The sequence below is a fragment of the Alosa alosa genome, chromosome 13, assembly GCF_017589495.1.
Source record: "Alosa alosa isolate M-15738 ecotype Scorff River chromosome 13, AALO_Geno_1.1, whole genome shotgun sequence".
NCBI classification, from domain to species: domain Eukaryota; kingdom Metazoa; phylum Chordata; class Actinopteri; order Clupeiformes; family Clupeidae; genus Alosa; species Alosa alosa.
The window spans coordinates 31,680,512-31,702,703 of record NC_063201.1 but is presented as its reverse complement, the minus strand read 5'-3'; the positions used below and the strand labels follow the sequence as shown (position 1 = coordinate 31,702,703).

Genomic DNA, 22,192 nt, shown 5'->3' with positions numbered 1-22,192 from the left:
GTGTGCTCTAGGGTAGCCTATATTTCAAATGAAATGCAATTTCGCCATACCCTTGCGCGTCAGATGTTGCCAGTTCCAGGTTGTGTGTAAACTAATCGATGACCATGACATTAAATTTTAAATTTGTAAGAAAATGCAATATTCGTCTTCATTCAAGCTCAAATGAGCCTACGTAGCTAATTTTTCATTGCAAGTGAGAATACAAGCACATAGCCTATTATATAAACGAAATGCACGCATTAATAAAATATAAAGCGCCAGAGTAACAGAATCCCATAGAAAAAGGTTTGCAAGCGATTGTTGTTTACTGAAGAGAAACGTTATAGCCTGTAGGCCTATTTGTCTTTATGTTTACCTCGTCTTTCCTCATTTTAAATGATCGCAAAATCATAAGTTTAGAACGCATTCGCGGCTGTAGGTAGCATTTAATGGGTAGTCTGTTTATCTTAGGCCTATTTGTTTAGCCTAATAGGCCTGGTTTTATTCAATTTGTCCACACTGATTTAACAAAAATGTATTGGAAAAAATGAATGCGATTACTGGTCAATGAATTTCTGTCCTTCTGAAAATCCCCTCTATTTTCAGTCTGATGTTAGACATTAAACTGTTTAGTGAGAACCATGTGGAGCTGAATTGACAAAAAAGGAAACATTTCGCCCCTTTATTTTCCCAAAGTCTAGGCCATCACCTGTAGCCTGTGTCCTCATAAACCTAATTAAATTATACAATTAAAGTTAAAAGTACACTGTAAGGAAATGCAAACCGATTTATGATCTAAAATCGGACATATAAAATAAGATTTTTTTGTTGTTGTTATCAGTGTTAATTTGGAAAACTGTTACGCTCTAAATGCTCCTTGTCGCCTACTGTAGGTTATGTCCCAGACATTTTTGCATCGCACAAATAAGTAACCAACTGTTGATCAGACATGAATCAGTAATAAATAAAGTGCGTTGACCAAGATTAATCAAATCCATAGAGTTCAGATTTTGAGTCCATTCTCACTTTATTGAACGGCTGATTTTGAGCCACAATCTAGGAATGTGTCAATGGAATTAATGCTCACTTTACAAATATGTACATGCTTAAATATAAACGCCATGAATCACTAAACATGTTTATTTCTAAAATATACCAAATAAATTCAAAGTGCGTCTCTGACACACATCAGAAAACGAGCCTGCCTCTTCGATAAATATTACAACTCCAGCTGACGTGTAGGCAAATATGGCAATCACGGATGAAAAACAAAAGCAAATTTCACTCCGACAGAGTTTTAGATATTTACTAGAATAAATTTACATCTAAAATTTTACTATACAAAAGGGGTTTCCTGGACAAATATGTCACATATACCTGCATGTAATAACTTGCTAAGCTATTGCATTATATACACTGCAATATATCTCATACAAACTTGATCAAGCTCTCTGGTAGAATAAAGACCAATTTGTGATATATGTTTTTGTCTCTCAAATATTAAACAAAAGAGAGTAGATGACGAAATGAAAACTACAAAACACAACATACAAGTTCTTACAAATTGCCCATGAAAAGGCACACGTACGTCACGCAGGGTTCCAGTATAAAGTGCCACAGTTTGGATTTAAGAAAACATTGTTCTCATTAACTCGGCAGGCCACTGCAGGCCATAAACACTTACAGGTTATTAGTATTTTGACTCTTCATTTAATATCAGAGCAGAGTAACAAAAACAGACTTGCCCTGCATGTAACCACTGTGCGTTCAAATGCAGGCCATACATTAGGCTATTGGTAATGTTAATTTGTGCCTGTATTTTTTTGTTTTACTAAGTAATTTTTGTTTTACTAAGTAATGTAGTCTTTATAAAGTATACTTTAAGGGCATATAGTGCCCGTTGTCTTTGTCGTCGATACAAGTGTGATTCAGTCCTTTCCTCATAAACCCAATCAAATGAGATCAGACCGGATCAATTTACCTAACAGAGTGCATCCGAATAGTTTATGGAAAATGTAATGTCCATATGCCACCAAAGAGTAGGCTACGTAAAATCTAACTCAGTCCAAAGAGTTACTGAGACCATTTATGCCTGCTGTTTGAGTGGAATCAGGAGGTGGCAGCAGGTCGGGAGAATGACAGGGAGGACTACCAGGGGTGCTATGTTCGCTGTCGGTGTCACTTCCCCGTTTGCCCCCGCTACCACCTGATCCTGATCCCACGGAGCCTCCTGCACTATGCGTTTTGACGTGTTTGCTGAGATGGTCGCTCCGCATGAAGCGCTTGTTGCAGACGGGGCAAGCAAAGCGTTTCTCGCCGGTGTGTGTGCGCAAGTGTCTCTGAAGTTCATCTGACCTCGTGAACCTCTTTCCACAAAACAGCCAATTACAAACAAACGGTCTCTCTCCTGTATGCCAGCGTAAATGAGCCTTCAGGTGAGACGTTTTACCATATACTTTCCCGCAACCTGGGATATGACAGCTGTGAAGTCCTTTGCGCCGCAGACTCGCCCCTGCAGGTCCCAGTCTCTCTGCCTCCTGACAGTTAGGGCAATCACAAGTGGCTCTGCCTGAGTAACGTCGCGCTGAGGAACGCGGGGACCCCGCCAGTGATGCCGCTGGCCCTCCAGTCAACATGGTGCCACCTGCACCACCAAGAGGAGATGGGCTTGAATCGGGGTATGAAGAGAGGACTGGTTTGAAGCCGTCCATCAGATGCTGACTAGTGGTCAACAAATGAGGAGATGCACTTGTGCTAAAAGCTGAGTGACTTAAACTGGAGTAGTCCGAATTGTAGCCCCCCAGAGGCGAATGCAATGATGTCTGAAGTCCCCCCGAATGCAAGGAAGACTGTAGGGTGGTCCCGTTTGGATTCTGGACATCAATCCATCCTGCTCCGACATCCCACCATGCGGAAGCACCCGTAGTGCCCACGTCTCCAGTCGGAATGCCAGGGTGGGATGACTTGAACCAAGACTCGTACGGATGTGTTACACTCATTCTCGGATAGATACCTTGCAGACTGTCCACTGAAGTATGCACTTTGGAAATAAACACCGGCTGGTGCCCCCCCTCCTGCGAACTGTTTGAAACTGATGCCTGAAAAACAGAGTAGTCGTTTCCAAAGTGCGCATTGGTGGAGGTTCCAGGTGTTAATGAAAAAGCACTGGATCCACTGGAACTGTTGCTTCCGAATGAGTCCGAGAGTCCTGAGCCACTGCGGGTCACCCCAAACGTGGATAAGCCTGAGCCCAAACTGCAGCTGCTCGCAGAAGCTCTTTTCCATGGATGAAAACCTTTTCCAAAGGCAGCTGAGTTATCTGATATCGAAGAGGGCGACGGACTTGGAGTTCCAATCTTGTTACAAGTTGCAGCCAACATGGCTAAGGGAGTCGATCCTAATCTCGGCTCCTCCTAAAAGGGAAGCATGAATTACTATTAGCCTCAGGAAATTCAGAATTTTAAAAACTTCTTATTTTACATGTTCAACTGGTAAACGCGTACCATCCTGTAACGGGTATAGTGCGTGACAATTCCTACCTGCAGATCGAATGCAAATTTAAACTAGCAACAGATGCAACACGCACAACTCAATGTGAAGAAGTTAAAGGAAACCCTGAGTTTGTTTTCGCCCCAAATAGTTCGACGGAAACTTTTTAGTGCGTTATTGGACTAATGTGTTTTTCGGTTTGCGTTCTCTTGACCCTCTACCTGAAAACATAATCCACCAACTGCTCCTCTCCCTTACACTCCCCAGGGTAATTTTAATCCCCCGAGTGGACAATAAAGGAACTAATTAAACCCAGCAAGAAACTCCTTAGACTCACCCCTAGAAGTGAAGTTGCCATCACAAAAACTGCCCTCCGCAGAGGATCTTTTTATATTTATCAATCAGAGCAGTGTTTTTTTAAGAGGTATGCAATACAATGATGAGATCCGCCCATTTCAGCACAATTGTAGGTCCTCTCTGGCTTTGAAGAACCGCTGCTACACAGGCAACCAATCACAGACACCGGCGCTCCTCCTCCCGACTTTGAAGTATGTCTGCCACATTGAGGACCAATCAAGACTTCGGAAGCGCAAACTGGCCGCAACGTAAGGTCATCAGTGGAGCTCGCAAGCCGTTCTCCTCCCCTGCCTCCCCCTTCCATGGGATAGAAAGAGCGCAGGAAGGTAAATCAGATTGAAAGTGAATACTCCGGGAGTTTTCTTCTTAATTTGTCAGGAAGCAAAATTCCATTCTAACCACACTGACTTAACACTTAAAGTAGGCCTAAATGCAATTGGTGCAAAAAATTATGATTTTTGTTCATACAAATAAGTCCGGGAAAAGGGCTGTGATGTCTCTGCTGCTCTATCAACTTAATTGGAGTAGGCTATGTCCATCATGTCTCAAAGATCTCACATACAAATTACAGGCACTACTCTAAGGGCTCATCATAATAACTGCTCAGTAAATTACCTGACTATTCGAGTAACCAACTTGTTGGAATTTTGGACAGAAAACTTTGCGAAAGCAAAACTATAAGTTCCCTAATTTAACAATTAGCCTACGTGTATTTGTGGATGGGTTTCAACACGTCCCCGACTGCCCTATCTTGACGAAATAAAACAATCCACGAAATAAGAATCAGCACATCAGCTGGTCTCTGTGTTCCCTTTAGATGGATTAACAGATGATTGTGTGAGTGTTTCTGTGTGCGCGCCGGAAATCTTCTCTCAATCACCTCCTATTTGACATTATAGCCTATCGCCAGCATTTTCTTTTGAATTTTACAAAAAACATAACGAGGAATGTGGTTTAATCAGGTAAATTGTATTTGTTTGATAGCATTCTCAATTGACTGCAGCTGGTGACACAGGGTGACAATTGCATGGCTGCGAAAAGTTGATTGCCATGCACATCACATAAGGTGCCTATAACCACCTTTATTATATCGCGTGATAGACATAGTTTCAAATTAATCTCTCTATTTCTTCGATGTGGACATATATTCGTTAAAAAAAAAACTACAGGAATAACACGTTTGCCCAAAAGTTGCAGGTGTTTTGCGAATGAAAATGAGTGAACGATCAGTGGGCTATAAGACATTCCCGTTATTGAAACGGAAAGAAGAAACAGTGCGACTAAATTAATAACGACCCAGGATCTTTGTTGATCAGTTTAGAAACAGATGACATAGGTTAATATGTAACTTTATGACATTTAATTGATGTGTTAGGAATCTCCAAACTTAGTCTCTTAGTCTCATCGTGTACTTTTTACCCACTCAAAATGTATGTATAAATAATTGTACATAATTTTAGTCGACTGAACAGTAGTAATGTGAAGAAATGGACCTGATGCATGATCCTGTAAACTTAGAAAATATAAAATACACACAGGGTATCTAAAATAGACTACAATTGGCATCTCGTAGTCTAGCCTACATGTCCAAACAACGTAACTTTTCCAGTAAATCGTCATTTGAAAAAATGTTTTGATAAAGCAAATTAAACAAATGGGCAGAGCTTACCGTTAGTCTTAATTTCTCCAGGCACCGTGTCCCTGGCCAAGCTCCCTGACCCTGCTATCTCCTCGAGACGGTGCGCCGATGCAGCTGGAGCGCACAGAAGATGAATGTTACCAAGGGAATTCAGTTTAATTACGCGAGGCGCCGCGGGCCGCTGGTGATCTAATCATTAGCCTACACGAGGTATCAGCATCTGACACAGCTACAAGAGGTTTGAGGCGCTCTCTGCGAACAAGTGTTTTCCATGTAGCCACTCGCTTTAAGAGACTAATGCAATAGGATAGCCTACTTGTAATCGTTGAAAACTGAACAGGAATTGGCTTAGTGGTTTACGAATGAAGTGGTATGATTACATTATAGTGTAGGCTAAATGTAAATATTTTTTGCTGACTTGTTGATGTTTATTTTCAATGAGGCCTGGTAAAATGCAAGATTTAAATGGGGAGAGCTGTTGGATGTCGATATGTAGCCTACTCGCGGTTAGAATGGCGTTACGCAGGCCTACCCAACATCTAAAGTGATGTTGCTCACATAGCTACCCCAGGGTTTCCCTCTTCTCTCCGGTGGCGTATTTTCATATTACCACAATCAAATCTGATCCTCATATCGTCTACATCGTGAACTTTTTTCCCTTTTGAACTACCAAACCTTTCAGAAATTCAATTATACATAACATATCGGCCATTGTTTCGATTGACCGAAAAACATGGTTTGGATAAAGGTCGGAGATTCTATCACCATTTGTGTAGGCCTATAGTTACTTACAGGAATGCCCAGCAGCTTACATTAATCACAATTGGTGCGTTTAAAGACGAATTAGATATCGAGACAACATTACTTTTTTTACACCCTTTGTTGGGGTCTTGTCCTGGATATTTTTGGGGCTTTAATGTTTTTCATTTTAATTAAAACATGTCAAACATACTTATAGATTTGACTTGGAAAAGAGAGGTCCTTAAATACAAGATAGGCATTTGACTCTGAGGCCTATTTAGTACTGCCGACATCACAATTTAACTAAGCACTCTGCTCTTGTGCATGATAAGGGACGCAGAACAGCAAGGTTGTCCCATGGTAGGAGTCAGGTGGACTCTGAGTTTGTGGAGCAGGAGGCTTGTGCGATAGAGCAGATGTCCGTCTGCTCCATGAGCTGCCAAGTGTGTCCGGAGGAGAGCGTCCACAGACACAAGGGTCCAAATGGTGTGACAAAGGATGTGCAGGAAGCCTCTCTCCGGCTGGGTGAGCCTCAGAGAGGGTCTTGCCACTGCCAGCTCTCTCTCTCTCTCTCTCTCTCTCTCTCTCTCTCTCTCTCTCCCTCTGTCTCTCTCTGTCTCTCTCTCTCTCTCACTCACTCCCACACACACACACACACACACAATTGTACACACAAAATTTGTATCTGTATCAATATATGAAATAATAAATAAAATGGATTGTTTACCTGGCCTCTGCTTTTATCAGTTAGTGACCCAGATTTGAGTACATACACATTTAGATAAACACTGCAACTTATGAATAAGATGCTCATTTATTCATCCTTCTCCTAGTGGTTTTGATTTAATAATTGCTGTTTTTCACTCATTTCTCCTGATGCAGAATGGTCACAGACAGGGATGTAGTGGTAAAATAAGAGGTGGGTAAACTATGAATTCTGTGAGGTGGACTGGGCCATGCGGTATCGGATTTTTAAAAAGACATTCCGAACATGTTTGATGATGGTGAAGGTTATTGTCCAATGTTTATAACAATATCAGTGGTATTAAATGGTCCCTAGATTGTACATATTGTGAATCTGGATAATACAGTGTGGTTTTTGAATGTTAAAAGTTGCAGTTGGTGAACAAACTCTTTTGAGAGGTGGATAAACTCTAATAAGAGGTGGATAAACTCTATTTCTGAAATTTCAGAGGTGGATAAACTGTGTTTATTTGCGTTTAGTCTCCACTACATCCCTGGTCACAAAGGGGTGATGTTTGAACGTCCTTCGAAAGCATCAGGAGATGTTGTTGATGTGGAGTCTGCCACGACCAAACATGCTTCCGTTAGGTCCCCCAGCCATTCATCTTCATTTAATCAATGGAAGGTTGGTATCGTAGTTCGGGAAGGTATCCCTAGTAGCTAAGCAGTGTACCTAAGTACCTGTAAAGACAACATAATGGTAACAGACACACATCTCATTAATGGTTGCATGATTAAACAAAGGCAGTGGTAATAGTCCAGCCAAGTTTACAGGCTTTACAAGCCATATGGCCTAATAGAGATTAAACAGGTGCTGAATATTTAGGTTTCTCAGATTTCTCAGGTTTCTCAGGTTGTGTTGCATGATGTCTTACATTTAAGTTGAATGGTTATACATACATGCATTATACATGTAAAGGATTACATCTAATTAGATACATTAGTCACCACCATTGCTTGTTTTAACAAGTGTTTTGGTCATATTGATGTTTACATATCACTTGGTGTATCAGGAGACCATCCACCATTACCCAAGAAGCCTCTTCACTTAATTGTTGGTTATTACTTTAACTGCGGTATGGTTAGTGGGATGTACAATCCAAATCACTTGTGTTTCTTCACTGATGCATAAAATGCACATGTCAAACATGATACATTTCCTGAGTGATGGGACAGACCATGCGATGAGGCATTGGGTCAGTAGATTCAGGGATCCCGTGAGTTGGATGCAGGTCAGAGCCGACACTGGGGGTGGTTTGGGAGGGGGACACAGGTGTGCAGCAGGCTCGGGCTGAAGGAGATCACTGGAGCAGAAAGAATGATATAAATGTCTGAGAGATAAAATGGCTAGTTAACAGTCTTTTGACTAGCCTAACCTCTGAGCTTTTGTCGGAGATCGATCAGCCAGCTGCTTTAGGGGCATTGTCAGGCTGGTGGGAGCCTCTTTGGCATACTACTGAATGGGGCCGGCTCTCCTCTCCAGCTTTTCTCTCTGTTTGAAATTTCCACTCCCAAAAGTATGATACACAGACTGTTTTGTTTCTTCCTTTAAAACATATTATAAATATTTGTCAAAGAATTTTTGTTTTGTGTATCTTAATTCCTTAGTAAATCTGTGTAATAGGCTGCTGTAGACTTTGGTGTAATGTAGGTTTATGTATATGTGTATGGTTTACAGAGCCACCACTTTACCAAAATGTCCTCATTATTTTAGGAGGTAAGTAGGGATCAACGTTTTGAATATGGTGTAGCGTGTGCTTAAGAGACATTACTATTCTAAATGTCTTGCATTACTTTTAATATTGCTTGTGCCCCTGTGTTTAACTTTGGGCTTGAGAAGAGTGGGGCTGTTGAAAGAGTGGTGGAAACACAATAATAAGGGTCTGATAAACAGCTACAGTGGTACTGCAATTGTTATTTTACATTCTTTGGCCGTTGCAGGCATACTTATTCATCTAATTACATTAACTTAATTACCAAACACCAGTGAACACCACAAATAATTTGGCATAGTCTTTTTTCACGTATAATGTTTTGTTATTAAGTTGATTTACTCTCAGTACACATTAATTGTTGACTATAGAATTATTAGACTTTAGAACTAGACAGGAATGTCAGTGTTGCATGCCCAAATATTTGTCAGTTGTTTTATCCAGTAGTGATTTCATTATTCATTCAAATCATATTTTTCTCAATTAAATCATCAATATGAACAAATATGAAGATTACTTGTTTTATTAGCAACCTGATATTTTGCAGAAAATAACTGGGCCTTTCACAGACTACATAGAAAGCCTAGCTAAATTATGTTTGAGGATAGAGATTGCAGTGTTACAGACTGGATCTTTTTTTGTTATAAGTAGTTCTCTCAATGCTGGGCTGGAAGCAGTCCTGAAAAGTAGCAGCATCCCAAGTAGTGCTTAGCTAACCGCGCTAACAACACTTTCTAGAAATACTTACAGATGACTATTATGTTTGTTCATTATGACAGCTTCTGTTTGTCAGGTTTTGTGTGTCACAGTCTTCTTTTGTGGGTAGTGAGTCGTACAAATGGCATATGTGTGGCGGTTGTGATGGTGGTGGTGGTGGTGGTGTGTGTGTGTGTGTGTGTGTGTGTGTGTGTGTGTGTGTGTGTGTGTGTGTGTGTGTGTGTGTGTGTGTGCATGGGAGGGGGACAAGACGGGGTGGGGGGACGGGCTAAAGGCAAGGAAGCTGGGAAAGTCTTCTCACCCTGCAATTTAATCACTGTACACTCAGGGCTGTATTGACAGTTGTCCTGTGGAAGCTATTAAAATTGCTGTCCAAGGTTAAATGAAATTGCAGTTTATCACGGAAGCATTGAGAAAATAAGCAAATCTACTTGTGGGCTTCTGATTAATGTGCAGTGTGATCAGCACAAGGGCTTCATTAAGCTATACATCACCAGATTAATTTAACATGTCATCTTGGTGTGGGCGTGCCTGCATGTGTGCATTAAATGTGTGTGTATGTTGCTTCTGTATGAGCATGCGTATGTGTATGTGCACGTGTGCATGCACGTAACACTTCTGGTTGTTCATATGAACTGACACAGGTGTTGGAGTGGTCATTTCAGCATGGCCCGGACATGGTGTACAACTGGATGTGCTCTAACTGATGCATCTATCTCTAGTGTCAGCTTCCAGTCAGCAGGGAGAGAGCAAGATAGCTCTGCTGTAGTCAAGGTTCAGTGTCATATTCATGCATACGACACAACACTACATGCATGCTTCCACTACCCTTCATTCTTATATCTTCCATTATTCATGTTGCCGGCATGCTTACAATGCATTCAGAGTATTCAGAACAATTCACCTTTTCACATTTCATTTTCACAAATCCACAATTTCTTTCTCTTATCAATCTGCACAGGAGAAACTATAATGAAAAAGTGAAAAGAAGGATTTCAGGCATTTGTGCAAATTCATCAAAAAAGAAAAAAAGAAATATCATATTTACACTTGAAATTTAGCTCAGGTGTTTTCCATTTTGATTGGATATGGTTTGGAAAGACATTCACCTGTCTATAGGATGTCACAGCTGACAATACCAAACCAAAACCAAGCCTATCTAAACAGTCTCCTCAGTTTAGAGACAGCTGAGGTTCCCATGAAGGTTCTCAAGACCACAATTTTTACATGTAAAAAGTTCTGAAAACGAGGACTCTTCACAGAACTTTCTACAGACTCTTTGGCAAAACTGAGCAATTGGAGAAGGGCCATGGTAACCCTTACCAAAAATAAGTTTATAGAAGCGTACTGTTGGTAAACTTATTTTAAACTAAGTATATGTATAGTTCACTTTTTGTGTACTGATCAGAGATATAGTAAATTGATTTATACTTAAGTATACTTGATTTATACTTAAGTATATATAAAGGTTGAAGTATATCTAGCCTATACTTGGTACTTATACTTAAATATATTTGGCTTATATTGACAGAAAAGTGAATTCACTTTTACTCGTAGCCAGGGACTGATCGTTGACAGGCTGCATGACAGATTGTAATATTACCCTTCAAGACTGTGTTTGGGTTAAAACTTGATTTGGTCGACTACTTAAGTCGTTATGTTTTGGCATCCAATACACTATTTGGATGAACATTTTGATTTATATGTGTTGTGAATATTTGCATGTGCAATCCACTGGTAATGTTGTTTATTTGTGAACTTTAAAACTTAAAGGACAGTTAAAAGTATGCTTCAATTATACAAAATGTAAAGAAAACGTACAAGTATATTTGCAGTACAAATAACTATTAAACTTATAGTTTACTAAGGATATACTTACTGTAAAGTATACTACCATGAATATGAAAAAGTGGGCTATAAGTGTATAATGGCAGGCGGGTGGCAGTGGCAGTGGCTCAGGAGGTAAAGGAGTTGTCCAGGAACCAAAAGGTTGCAGGCTTGAGCCCAACACCTCCTGACAAGACACTTAACCCCAAAAGTGCTCCTGATGTGCAGGTAGGCGAATTGCATGGCAGCCTATGCCATTGGTGTGTGTGTCAATGGGTGAATGTGAGTTATGACATTGTGCCTTTGAGTGCTCATAGGAGTGGAAAAGCGTTATATAAATGCAGTCCATTTACCATTAGTAAACTATATGTTCACATGTAGTGCTCCTACAAGTTTGCAACGTTTACCCCTTAAAAACAATGTATAATGATGAACTAAAAATTGTGCTAGAAGTATATAACTAGTATCTTCACTAGTTTACTTACAGTATAGTTCTCAGTACAGTTTCAGTACAAAATAATGTATACTTAGCTACGAGTTTAGCTATATTATGAAGGGTTCTGTTGGTAAAGATGGGGTAGAAGACTGTAGACTGACGGAAATGTAGGCTACAAAATGTCAAGTCTTATTCAAGCACAAGGTAACTAAGCCTTTACGGAAATTCACTGAAGAAAAAACCAGAAGAAAAAAACTCTGACTAAACCTATAGTATATGAGCGCTGCTTCGCTAATGTGGCGGTCATAATAAGGCCTACCACGATCTAGGTCATTTAGCTCTTTACACATACAGTCATTTGTTGGTGCTGCTAACAAGTGAGCATTGAATACCTAGTTTAAATATATTGAATAATTTGAAATGATACCTTGAATTCTAGCAGAAACTCTTCTTTCATAATTGCTTGTATACTTGAATATGGAGATCATGTGCTCCAGTGATCCATGACACTTAGTTAAAAAATATGCATATTTAAGGGTAATGCAAGGATTTTATATTTAATTAGGTGTGCCCAACTGATTTGAAGGCCGCTTTAATATGCCAGGGCCGATTTTTTTGGTCCCAGTCCGTCCCTGAGACACAGTACCTAATTTTTGTTTTTGTCTAATTTCTGTAACCTTATTGTCAGACACTGGCCAGAATGCTGTTCTGATCACAGGTGGGATTCCATTCTTTGGTTGCAGTGAGTGAGTAGCCTAAATCTATGGCAACACTGTGGAGCTCCAGGAGGAGCTCATCATCAGGGTATGTTTATGGTGGGTAATTGATGGTGCCTGGGGGACAGCAGAGAGTCAGGCATGAATCATGGCTACCCGGGTGACTGATAAGGAGCTGAAAGTTGACCGTAATGAAGCAGGGCACTAGAGACCAATTGTTTGCCCAGAGATTTTACTGTAGCTAATTGACACTAATTGTTTAATCTGATGTTAACCTCTATAAGACTACTAAAGCACCACTGGCCTTGTTGAAGTATGAAGGTTTTAATTGTATGTGCATGTGTTCGTTTGTGTGTGTAGACCCCTTTACTGATAGTATTAGGATAGGATAATGTAATTTTGAGGGATTGAGTTCAGCTTGTTCTTGATGGACCCACTTATTTGTATCTCCTTGCACACAGCTGAAGGGAGACAATGGCTTTAGCCCTCATCCTTATATCTTTTAAGCATGACCTGCTCAGCATTACTGTCTCTGAAGAAGAATGAATTTCATGCTGTATAGCTGAGACCTCTGTCGGCCCCCATTGATGTAACCCAGGTTTCCACCAACAAGCAGTTGACATAGGATGTGTGGCTATTTCAGGCACTAGTGCATTCAACCTCCCCTTCCTTGGTCTTTGCTTGAAGTAAATTGCATAGTATCTCCCAGGTTGACTGGTCCAACCCTATCAATGTAATGCTGGGAATGTGCTTTGTTAGAGACTTGATCTATGAATGGTTCAGAGGGCCCATAAATTAAAACAGTAATCAGTAAAACAGTAAATGTTGATGATGAATACCCACCCACATCCACACACACACACACACACACACACACACACACACACACACACACACACACACACACACACACACACACACATTGCACTGTCTGTCACGTAATGACACAATATAAGATAAATGCATCAGTCAAGCGTTAATTATGAATAAAATTATAACTAATTGAAGTTTCATGTGGTCCTTAGCATTGCAAGAGGGCATGCTATGTCATTCAAAGTATTTATCACTAATTCATATTTAAATACACTGGTGAGATCATCAGATTTCAGTTGATCCATAGCCTTTGCAACTGTAAAATCTTAACTTGTCCCCACAATATATCCCTCCTGTAGTTCAAGCATTCTGGCTCTACTGAGGCATGACAGTATTAAATGTATTTATGGACTATTGACCTCTTTGAAGAAAGTAAGGGATGTATGTTGTTGCCTCTTTGTAAGTGACAGTGTGCGTCTGCATGCACATGTGTGCCCTCTCTCTAAATTTAAATTCTTGTGTGAGACGCAGAGTGGTCAGTGTGTGGCTTGCTAAGTGGGATCTTTATGAGTCTTGGGAATGAGAGTAATGAGAGTAATGATAGTGCACTGCGGTCAGCGGCAGCCATCTTTGTGTAGGCTGAATCAGCTCCAACTCCACTCCAACTCCCGCTGTCATGTGGCTCCACTCAACTATACAACAGACAAGACCACACTTCCCAAGACTACACTCCCCAAGACTACACTCCCCAAGACCACACTCCCCAAGACTACACTCCCCAAGACCACACTCCCCAAGACTACACTCCCCAAGACCACACTCCCCAAGACCACACTCCCCAAGACTACACTCCCCAAGACTACACTCCCCAAGACCACACTCCCCAAGACCACACTGAGCAATGCATTGATTTAAGATGTAGTGATTTAGTATAAACCTGAAAGCTTTAAGTCTATGAAGAAATATTCAGATGTATGATATTGTAAGCCATAACATATCAAACATCAGAGAGCACACAAGTTTGCATTGTACAGGTATTCACAATGAGTTTTTTCCAAGTATTAGGGCTACTTGGTATGTATACTGTTATGTATTGTTATGATGACTTGTTATCAAGTATCACTTGTTATGTTTTGGTATGGGCAAAGCTTTTTCTGGAGTTTCATTTACCTCTCAGTCAATTTTTTTGATTTTCTTAGATAGAAGTACACCATCTACATTTGCCGTATGGTTACCGTATACTCCTTCACTCTTCCACCCAATCTTTTCTTTCTGTTACTCTTCCTTACCCGCACACACCCATAAACATACATTCGCTATCTCCGTTTCCAGTGAGCTTCTATCTGATTCTTAACAGACTGCCTTCATTGGAGATTGTTTTAGTGCTGTATGGAGCATTATTTGCATTTCAATTAGCATTTATCTTGTCTGTGTCTGTTCTCAATGAACACTTCTGATTTATAGGAAAAGGCTACCTTTACTTTGCGCTAATAATTGGATGCTATTGAAAGGATGAGTTTCATTGATTTTGAGGATGACTGCAGACATTACTGGCACAAACCATAGATTGTCAGCAGACCATGTGTTGTGCCAGGATCGATGTCTGTGAATCTTCCCTCTGCTTTTTATTTACCTCAGGTTCCATTGATTGAAACATGCAATAGTTCAGGGTGTTATTGTCACACTGTGGTTAAGTTTGAGCAAATCTCTCTGCTCATTCTTCTGTCTGTTACATGAAGGACATAAATGCAATCAAAGATAATGAATTCAAATGAACTATATCATGGAACATTTCTAAGAACAAAAAAAAAAAACGTGCATTTTCATGTGGTCATGGGGTTTTGTAAATATAAAAAGCTTTGTGGAAAAGTTAACAACAATAACAACAAAATCCAGGCTTTTTGTGTATTCAGCCAACCACTTCCTGGGGCAATCTGGTGTTTTTGATTCATGAATCAAATCTCCATTCCCTCCTTCAGTTTTGGCGCGCTACTCGTTTCTTGAAATAAATATCCTGGAGGATCCAGCTCGCTGATGCCTGTATGCATTACGTTTATTATATAACACTGTCAGAACTGAGGTGCCATGTTGTAGCTAGTGTTTGCATCTGATTGCCTGCCTGGCAGGGAGAAAGGTCACTCATCTGATCAACTGGGACTCTTCTGTTTGAATGTAATCAGTGTATATTTGTTATTCTGGGTGGGGGAGCCGTTTCTTTATGTGCTGGCTGAAGAGTTAATTTCCCCTGTGACCTTTTTGTAATAAAATAGAATTATCTCTTGTACTGGGACAGAGTGGAGGGGTTAATTAGCTTTCTCTGTAATGTTTAGTGACAAAAGTAAGCAGTTATATATTGCTGTCTTTATGTAGATTAAGAGGCTGGAGGTGAAGTCAAAGGTGTGTTTTTGTGTTTTCATGTAGTCTCTACATACTCCCTCTCACTGTTTCTGTGTGTGTGTGTGTGTGTGTGTGTGTGTGTGTGTGTGTGTGTGTGTGTGTGTAGGGATGGGCAATATTTCTGATCCATGTCTGTAAAATGTATTTCCAATACAAAATAGTATTTAGTAAATTTTATCATATTAGGTGGAAGAAAATGGCTTTGTATTTTGCATCAAACTGTGTATTGGTGTGTATTCTAGAGAAAATGATGCATGCAGCCTCTGATTGGTGCTGACTGGCCAAGCAGACACTGATGATGATTTTGCCCTTATTTTAGCCCAGAATCAGACGGATACAACATTTTGAATCCAATCCAATTGAAAGGTGCAGTGTGAGTTGTGATGCCGTATGTGCATGGTTTGCCTGGCTTGGGTGGGGCTTGGTGTCCATGGAACAGGAACTGGGTGGATCAACAGGCTTCATCAACGCCATCTAAATGGCAGACTTTTTAAAAAAATTGGTTGTCCTCAAAGGCATCAAGCTAAAGAGACCCCTGCAATTCAGGCCAAAGGGCACACACACACACACACACACACACACACACACACACACACACACACACACATTCATTACACTCCCTCTCTCACATCCTCACACTCATTAAACCCCAGTTACTCACTCACCCACATAACCCACCCCATAAGTTTGCCTGGTTATGGTAGAATGTTTTAATTGTTTTGTCATATCTGATGAGTTGTATTCTCTATGTAACCTTACTGGTCTTCTAATAGGCTAAATGTTTGAGATTTAAAAAGCTGATAAATGGACGGTTTGCAAGCAGTTGAAAGTGATTTCTTGCTTCCTTGAAAAAAATATTTTCATTATACAAAGATAACATATTTTATTTTGATGGCATACTGCACTTTGTAGTTTATTTTGAGACATTTAAAATTAGGGTATTGAATAATTTGTTTTGAAGAGCATTTTTTTTAAATATATTTTGCCCATCCCGGTGTGTGTGTGTGTGTGTGTGTGTGTGTGTGTGTGTGTGTGTGTGTGTGTGTGTGTGTGTGTGTGTGTGTGTGTGTGTTGTATGAGTGAGTTTAGTAGTATAGTGAAACAACACTAATAAAATGTAACAGTTTGATTGATTAATTTATTATTAATGCATCTCTATGCAGAATCATATGATATAAAGTAAACATTACACTGATGTCTATCCATGTTTTCAATGTCCAGATACTAATTTAGGGACTAACAGTTAAAGCTGGTATTAAGACTGTTTTGTACACGGCACCACAATGTGCCAGACTCCCTCCCCTCATCACCCCATTATAAAAGTATGTCACCTGTTCCCTCCGTTCTGCTCTGAGGCCCCTTAATCCATTTCCCTTCCTCAACCCAACTCAGTGCATGTTGTTAATCTGGATCCTCGCTAATTTGCCAACAGATCATTTTTGTGTGGTACACATATGTTTTCTTTTGTCCCCCAATTGAAATTATTTCATCTGATTTCCTGGACATTCCACCTGCTGCTTCTATTTTAAAATGTCAGTTTGGACAAATGTTAGAGGTCTCATCATACTCGTCTAAAACCTTCCTGCCTTCACTCTCAGATGGACAATCCACCTGTAAGCACCACAAAACGGAACGAAAAGATATGAGAATAAGAGGGGTAGGGAAAGAGAGAGAGAGAGAGAGAGAGAGAGGAAGAGAGAGAGAGGAAGAGAGAGGGTGCAGTTTGGAGGGAAATGTGAGGTGAATGAAATGCTTTACTGACCCAAGGAATCTCCTTTATGATCTCCTCTTTGTGCCAGTGGCTCCTCTCTCCGGCCCTGTAGCCCCCATTCATGCTCAGTCACAGGCAACTGCATTATCTCTTGCCTGGCTGGAACATTCATGCCTCTTTATCCCATTGTGTAGCCCCCACTCCTCCAGGCCCAGTGCAGGCTGGGAGAGAGGCAGTGCCGCCATTGTGTGGCTCCCGGCGGCCTTCACACGCCCTGCGGGAGACTTCCTTTCTCATGTCAGCGAAACCCGTGTGCTGTAATCCACTGCTCAAGCCCCGCAGGGTGGGATGCTTATTAAAATGGCCCTAATGGCTTGTTAATAAATACCTTCCATTTTACGCCTAGTCTTTTTCATTTGCGCGGTGTGAGAGAGAGAAACCAGGCTGACGATAAGACCTTGCAGAGTGAACCCTCTGACTGGCATACAGAAGCCACTCGGTTGATAGAGAGAAAGAGAACAGTAGCTCCATTAGAGACCTTAACCAACCACACTTGCCCTCTGATATCAGACAGGAGGTGAGAATAAAGAGATGTATTCCTCTGCTTGTGAGATGGCTGGTAGAGAGAACATGTGAGTAATAAGAGTGGAGTCTCTGAGCAAGTGGAGAAGACCAGTTTAGATGGACAGGATGTTTCTGCTCAGTGGCCTTCCTGTAAGGTGCAGAGGAGCAGCCTCTTTGGGGAAGTGGTGAGGGAGGCCTGAGGCCTGCTGGGTAATCTCATTAAGCATGACACCTTCGGTCCTGTCACCCAGCAAGGGGGAGTGACAGAGGTCGGCCTCACAAGCAGCCCCCCCCCCCCCAACACACACACACACACACACACACACACACACACACACACACACACACTCACACACACACACCAACTCACCAAGTGGCTCTCAGATATTCACCCTGAGAAGCAGTTCTGAGTAAAGTTTTCCATCTAATGGCAGGGTCATAACCTTGTCAGTTTTCTTCTATGTTGGGATGTGCCACTAGTCATTTTGAAGTAATAATTTAAATGTGCCTCATTTGATTATGAAACTATATTTATTTCTTTGATAATGTTAGTTGTGGGAATTATTTTAGTTTAGACAAAAGACAAAACTTTGAATTGTTTCTGTGAAAAGTCTTTTGCATCCCATGTACACAGCAGCAGTAAGTGGCTCCCAGTGTTCATTTCTTATGGTGGTTGTTTTCACAGCTGAAAGGCAGGCTGGGCCCATTTCCACGGAGGACTGTTATCAATAAACATGTGCTGATATGGGCTCTATTTTGTGAAATTTGCTAAAAGACTATCCAGTCCACTCATGTGCCTTCACATAATATTTTTTATTTAGTTTGCAAAGCAAATTTGCCTGCATATCCAGTTCATTCGCAACCACTCAAAATGATATGGGCTTTGAGGTCCAAGCAGAATGTATCACTCCACCATAGACGCAAATGTGCCAAAGAGTGCATTTACACTATGCCTACCCTAAGCAATCTGAGTTGAACTCTTTGTCAGTCACTTAATGAGGGTCTTTATCTGAGAGAGGCTTAGATTGGGCTGTTACAGCAAACACAAAGCTATCAGTGATTTTGAATGGAGGTAAATGACTGCAGGAGGTCAAACGTCAAAAGCTCTGGCTAACAGTGTGCCACTGTTATCTGTAATAAGTGGAGTGAGAAGTTAAAGAGGCTTTTCGGTGCTAAAGAAAGCATTATTAAAGTAAGCATATTACTTTATGGAGGTGATGCATCTAATGTCCATGGAGCCATGGCTAAGAGAAATGCTATGACATTTGACAATGTCTTCCTACTTCTCTTTGGTATCCCCCTCAATATAGGCTCATCAGACTCATCATGTGTGATATTGAACCTACAGTGGAGCTACACTGACGCTTTAAAATGTCTGACTGGCCTATGTGGTGTACATATTATACATATGGTATATACAGCTCTGGAAAAAAATGAGAGACTACTGCAGTGTTTGGAATTTGACCGTCATCGTATTTGAATGTCACTCAGCAACTGTAGGATGAGATCAGAAAAATGTAGTGGTCTCTTCATTTTTTCTAGCTAGTTTCAATTCTAGTCCCTATCACTGCCAACGAAAAAGAAACAAATCTATAGAATATTGTTATATTTGCTATGGAACTATTAATCTTTAGGCGATATAGTTTTAAGGGTTTAAGTTTTAAGTTTAAGCAATTTTAACAGATCAATTTTCATTTTGTGACTGGGGATCATTTTCTTAAGTTCACTATAGAATGCATCACAGCACAAAAATATTCTTAATTGTGGACGGCACCATTTACCAGTCTTTTGGCACAGATTTTATTGTGGCATGCACACTGCAGATGGCAATGTCTAAACTAAAGTATAGATTTCTGTCCTGTGACATTACTTAAATTGAACACCAAAAATGTTGGTCTCAGTAACTGCATGTGGTTACAGATGAAACAACTAATTCATGAGTTTGAATCCATATACTTACACATTTTGTTGTAAAGTGCATTATTTATATTAACACACTACAAGTATTGTAATAAATGATAAATGGATGTAATGTAATGTAAGGATATGACGTATAAAATAATAGCAATATTCTGGGTAAATATAATACATACTGTATATAGAATGATAAAAAGTGTTATATTTAATTTATTTATTTTAACCACCAGAATTAGTGAAGAATGGGAGCACATTGCTGTTACCTGCTGGTCTCACTGAGAGGAAAAGTGAGATTCTTTTCAGCACTGAAATACAGAGAGAGAGTGCAAGAGAAACATTTGAGAAAAAGAAAAGGTCTTGAGCTTTGCCGATTCTCAGTGGACTTTTTCGAAGTCATTCCACCTGGAAATCTTCTTTGCCAAGTGTGGCACACTTCATCAAAGGTGAGGACACCCTAGCTATCAGTGGTAAATCTGCTCATCTGATAAAGGCCTGCTGGCCCCTGGGCAGCGCTCCCTGGGCAGGCGTAGCCTATCATAAATAAAAGCAGAGGGAAAAGGAAAGCCTTTGTCACTGTTTATCTGTCCGGCTTTTCTACCATGCCCTTGATTTCCTCTTCAGAAAATTGATGCACCCTTAAATTGAAGCCGAGGACTTGACAGGTAATGGTTAGCGTGATAACTGCCTCAGATTTCATCAGTGTATCCCCCTCCCTGTCTCTCCTGTATGTGTATTTCCCTTGCTATCTCTCTCTCTCATCTGTCTGTGAGTGTAATTGTAGAAGCTTTCAGCTAGATGACCTGTCATGTTTACCAAATAAGTAACAGGGCAGTGGTGACAGACATATTGTCTGTGTGTAACACACATTTAACTGACCCTACCACACCTCTATGTCATCCATAGCAGATGTAGAGCATGTATGAGTAGGCTACATTTTGACATCATAACTGCGTTCTACAGGTTGTTCCTCTGTGATACATCATATGGACTAAACAGAGACTCAGGTAGAGATAGATAGATTGGTGGATAGATAGATAGATAGATATTTTATTGCCACACAACAATGTTGGTGGTATTTTTTGTTACATGAAGATTTAGCTCAATCCAGTGAAGAAGAAAAGAAAGAAATACAAAAGAAAAGAAACATAAAAGGCTATGGGTCAGGGCCGTGCAGAGACCTTTTGAGGGGCAGGGGCTCAAATTCAAAAAAGGGCACATGGAACAAGATTTGTTAACTACGGAACCCTAGACGGGTCATTGCAAGATATTTTGGTATATATCCAGCAAACGTGCGCTTGTTAAATTATTTCATTTACACATTTTCTTTTTGTTATACTTAATCCTTTTCTTATTAGGACTTTGGTTTTATCAACTAAATTTCAATCTAGGCATTCAAAACAGCATTAATTCCACCTGCCAGGAGGCCATACGTGGACAGGAGATCCATAGGGCAAGGGAAATGAGCTCTGAGTTTTTTTTTGTTTTATGGAAAAAGAGTAAAATAATACTTTTGGCTCATTTGTGATAAAGCTGAAGTACGGCTACATGTTACAGCGTAAATAGAAATTGTATTTTAGAAATATCTGTAAAATTCGGAAATACTATAAATAATCTATTCTAGAACTTGTTATTGTAAGTCTGGGTATTAAAATATTGTTAGGTGATGGCAATCATCATGGCAATACAGAAGCCTCTTTCTGTCATAAAATATGATGTGTTTTTGACAGTGAGATTTTTTTTCTTTGACAAGTGAAACAGCTGTGCTGCCCTTACAATGCATCAAGTCATTCATCCCTTTTAGATAGTTCAATTGTGCGTGAAATGTTGCTGGCACGTAGGCCTCGCAGGCTGGGATGATTAGGCAACATCTGTTACACTGGGAGAAATCGGTGTCTTTGCTAATTAGCTGTCAGCAGAATCCCAGTGTGCCTGATGGTACTTCGGCGCTGCCACAGGTTCACTTCCTCGTCCTGTCACCTGCCTGCACTCTGTTACTCCTCCGTGCTTTCTGCCTCAGTCTTTCTCTCCCACACCCCACCACACTTCAAAGGAGTATAAGAAATGTCCCAACATACACCAGCAAAATGATTGCACAAGTAAAAAGAGATCCATAAATGTCAGTGTTGTGGTTTAACTTGCAATAAGTTATTGGATGGCCAGTCTGGAAAAGGAAACCACTTCATAAACAATCTTACAAAAATAACTAATGTCAAAACAGTTTTTTGATTGTCAAAACTTCAGTTTTTGAGTTTGTTCTTGCAGTTCATGCATTGCAGCCACAATATACTGCACTTTACTGCAGAAATGCAAACAAAGCTCACCTCACAGGTTATGGTACAAACACGTAAATGACAACGCAACTTCTGTCAGTAAAATAATAAGAAAAAGGCCAAAGTTGGGCTCATCTATAAGACACCCACCCTATTCTCAGCA

At 40.4% G+C, this 22,192-nt stretch overlaps 1 protein-coding gene and 1 long non-coding RNA gene across 4 annotated transcripts in view; one reads left to right on the top strand and one right to left on the bottom strand.

Annotated features, from left to right (window-relative positions):
- Positions 1-1,101: 1,101 nt before the first annotated feature.
- LOC125305983 (transcription factor Sp8) lies at positions 1,102-5,659 on the bottom strand. Of its 3 annotated transcripts, none has more exons than XM_048261095.1 (2): positions 5,495-5,659; positions 1,102-3,392 (listed from the first exon to the last, which is right to left on the bottom strand). In XM_048261095.1, exon 2 carries the CDS (start codon positions 3,357-3,359, stop codon positions 2,040-2,042), a length of 1,320 nt encoding a protein of 439 aa, XP_048117052.1. In that variant the 5' UTR covers positions 3,360-3,392; positions 5,495-5,659; the 3' UTR covers positions 1,102-2,039. The 3 variants fall into 3 exon arrangements, with proteins under 3 accessions (XP_048117052.1, XP_048117050.1, XP_048117051.1); XM_048261093.1 differs by lacking the exon at positions 5,495-5,659 and adding an exon at positions 3,806-3,888; XM_048261094.1 differs by lacking the exon at positions 5,495-5,659 and adding an exon at positions 3,519-3,773.
- Positions 4,081-22,192, top strand: part of LOC125305984 — a 22,266-nt gene continuing 4,154 nt past the window's right edge. The window contains exon 1 of the long non-coding RNA XR_007195482.1: positions 4,081-4,151. This is a non-coding gene — a long non-coding RNA (uncharacterized LOC125305984). The remainder of the gene's footprint in view (positions 4,152-22,192) is intronic.

Bases quoted from the DNA above. Each gene is read 5' to 3' on its own strand.
- LOC125305983 (XM_048261093.1), bottom strand. From the start codon at position 3,826: ATGGCAACTTCACTTCTAGGG. The intron at 3,393-3,805 runs GTGAGTCTAAGG...CTTCCCTTTTAG, and splicing joins TGGCAACTTCACTTCTAGGG to GAGGAGCCGAGATTAGGATC.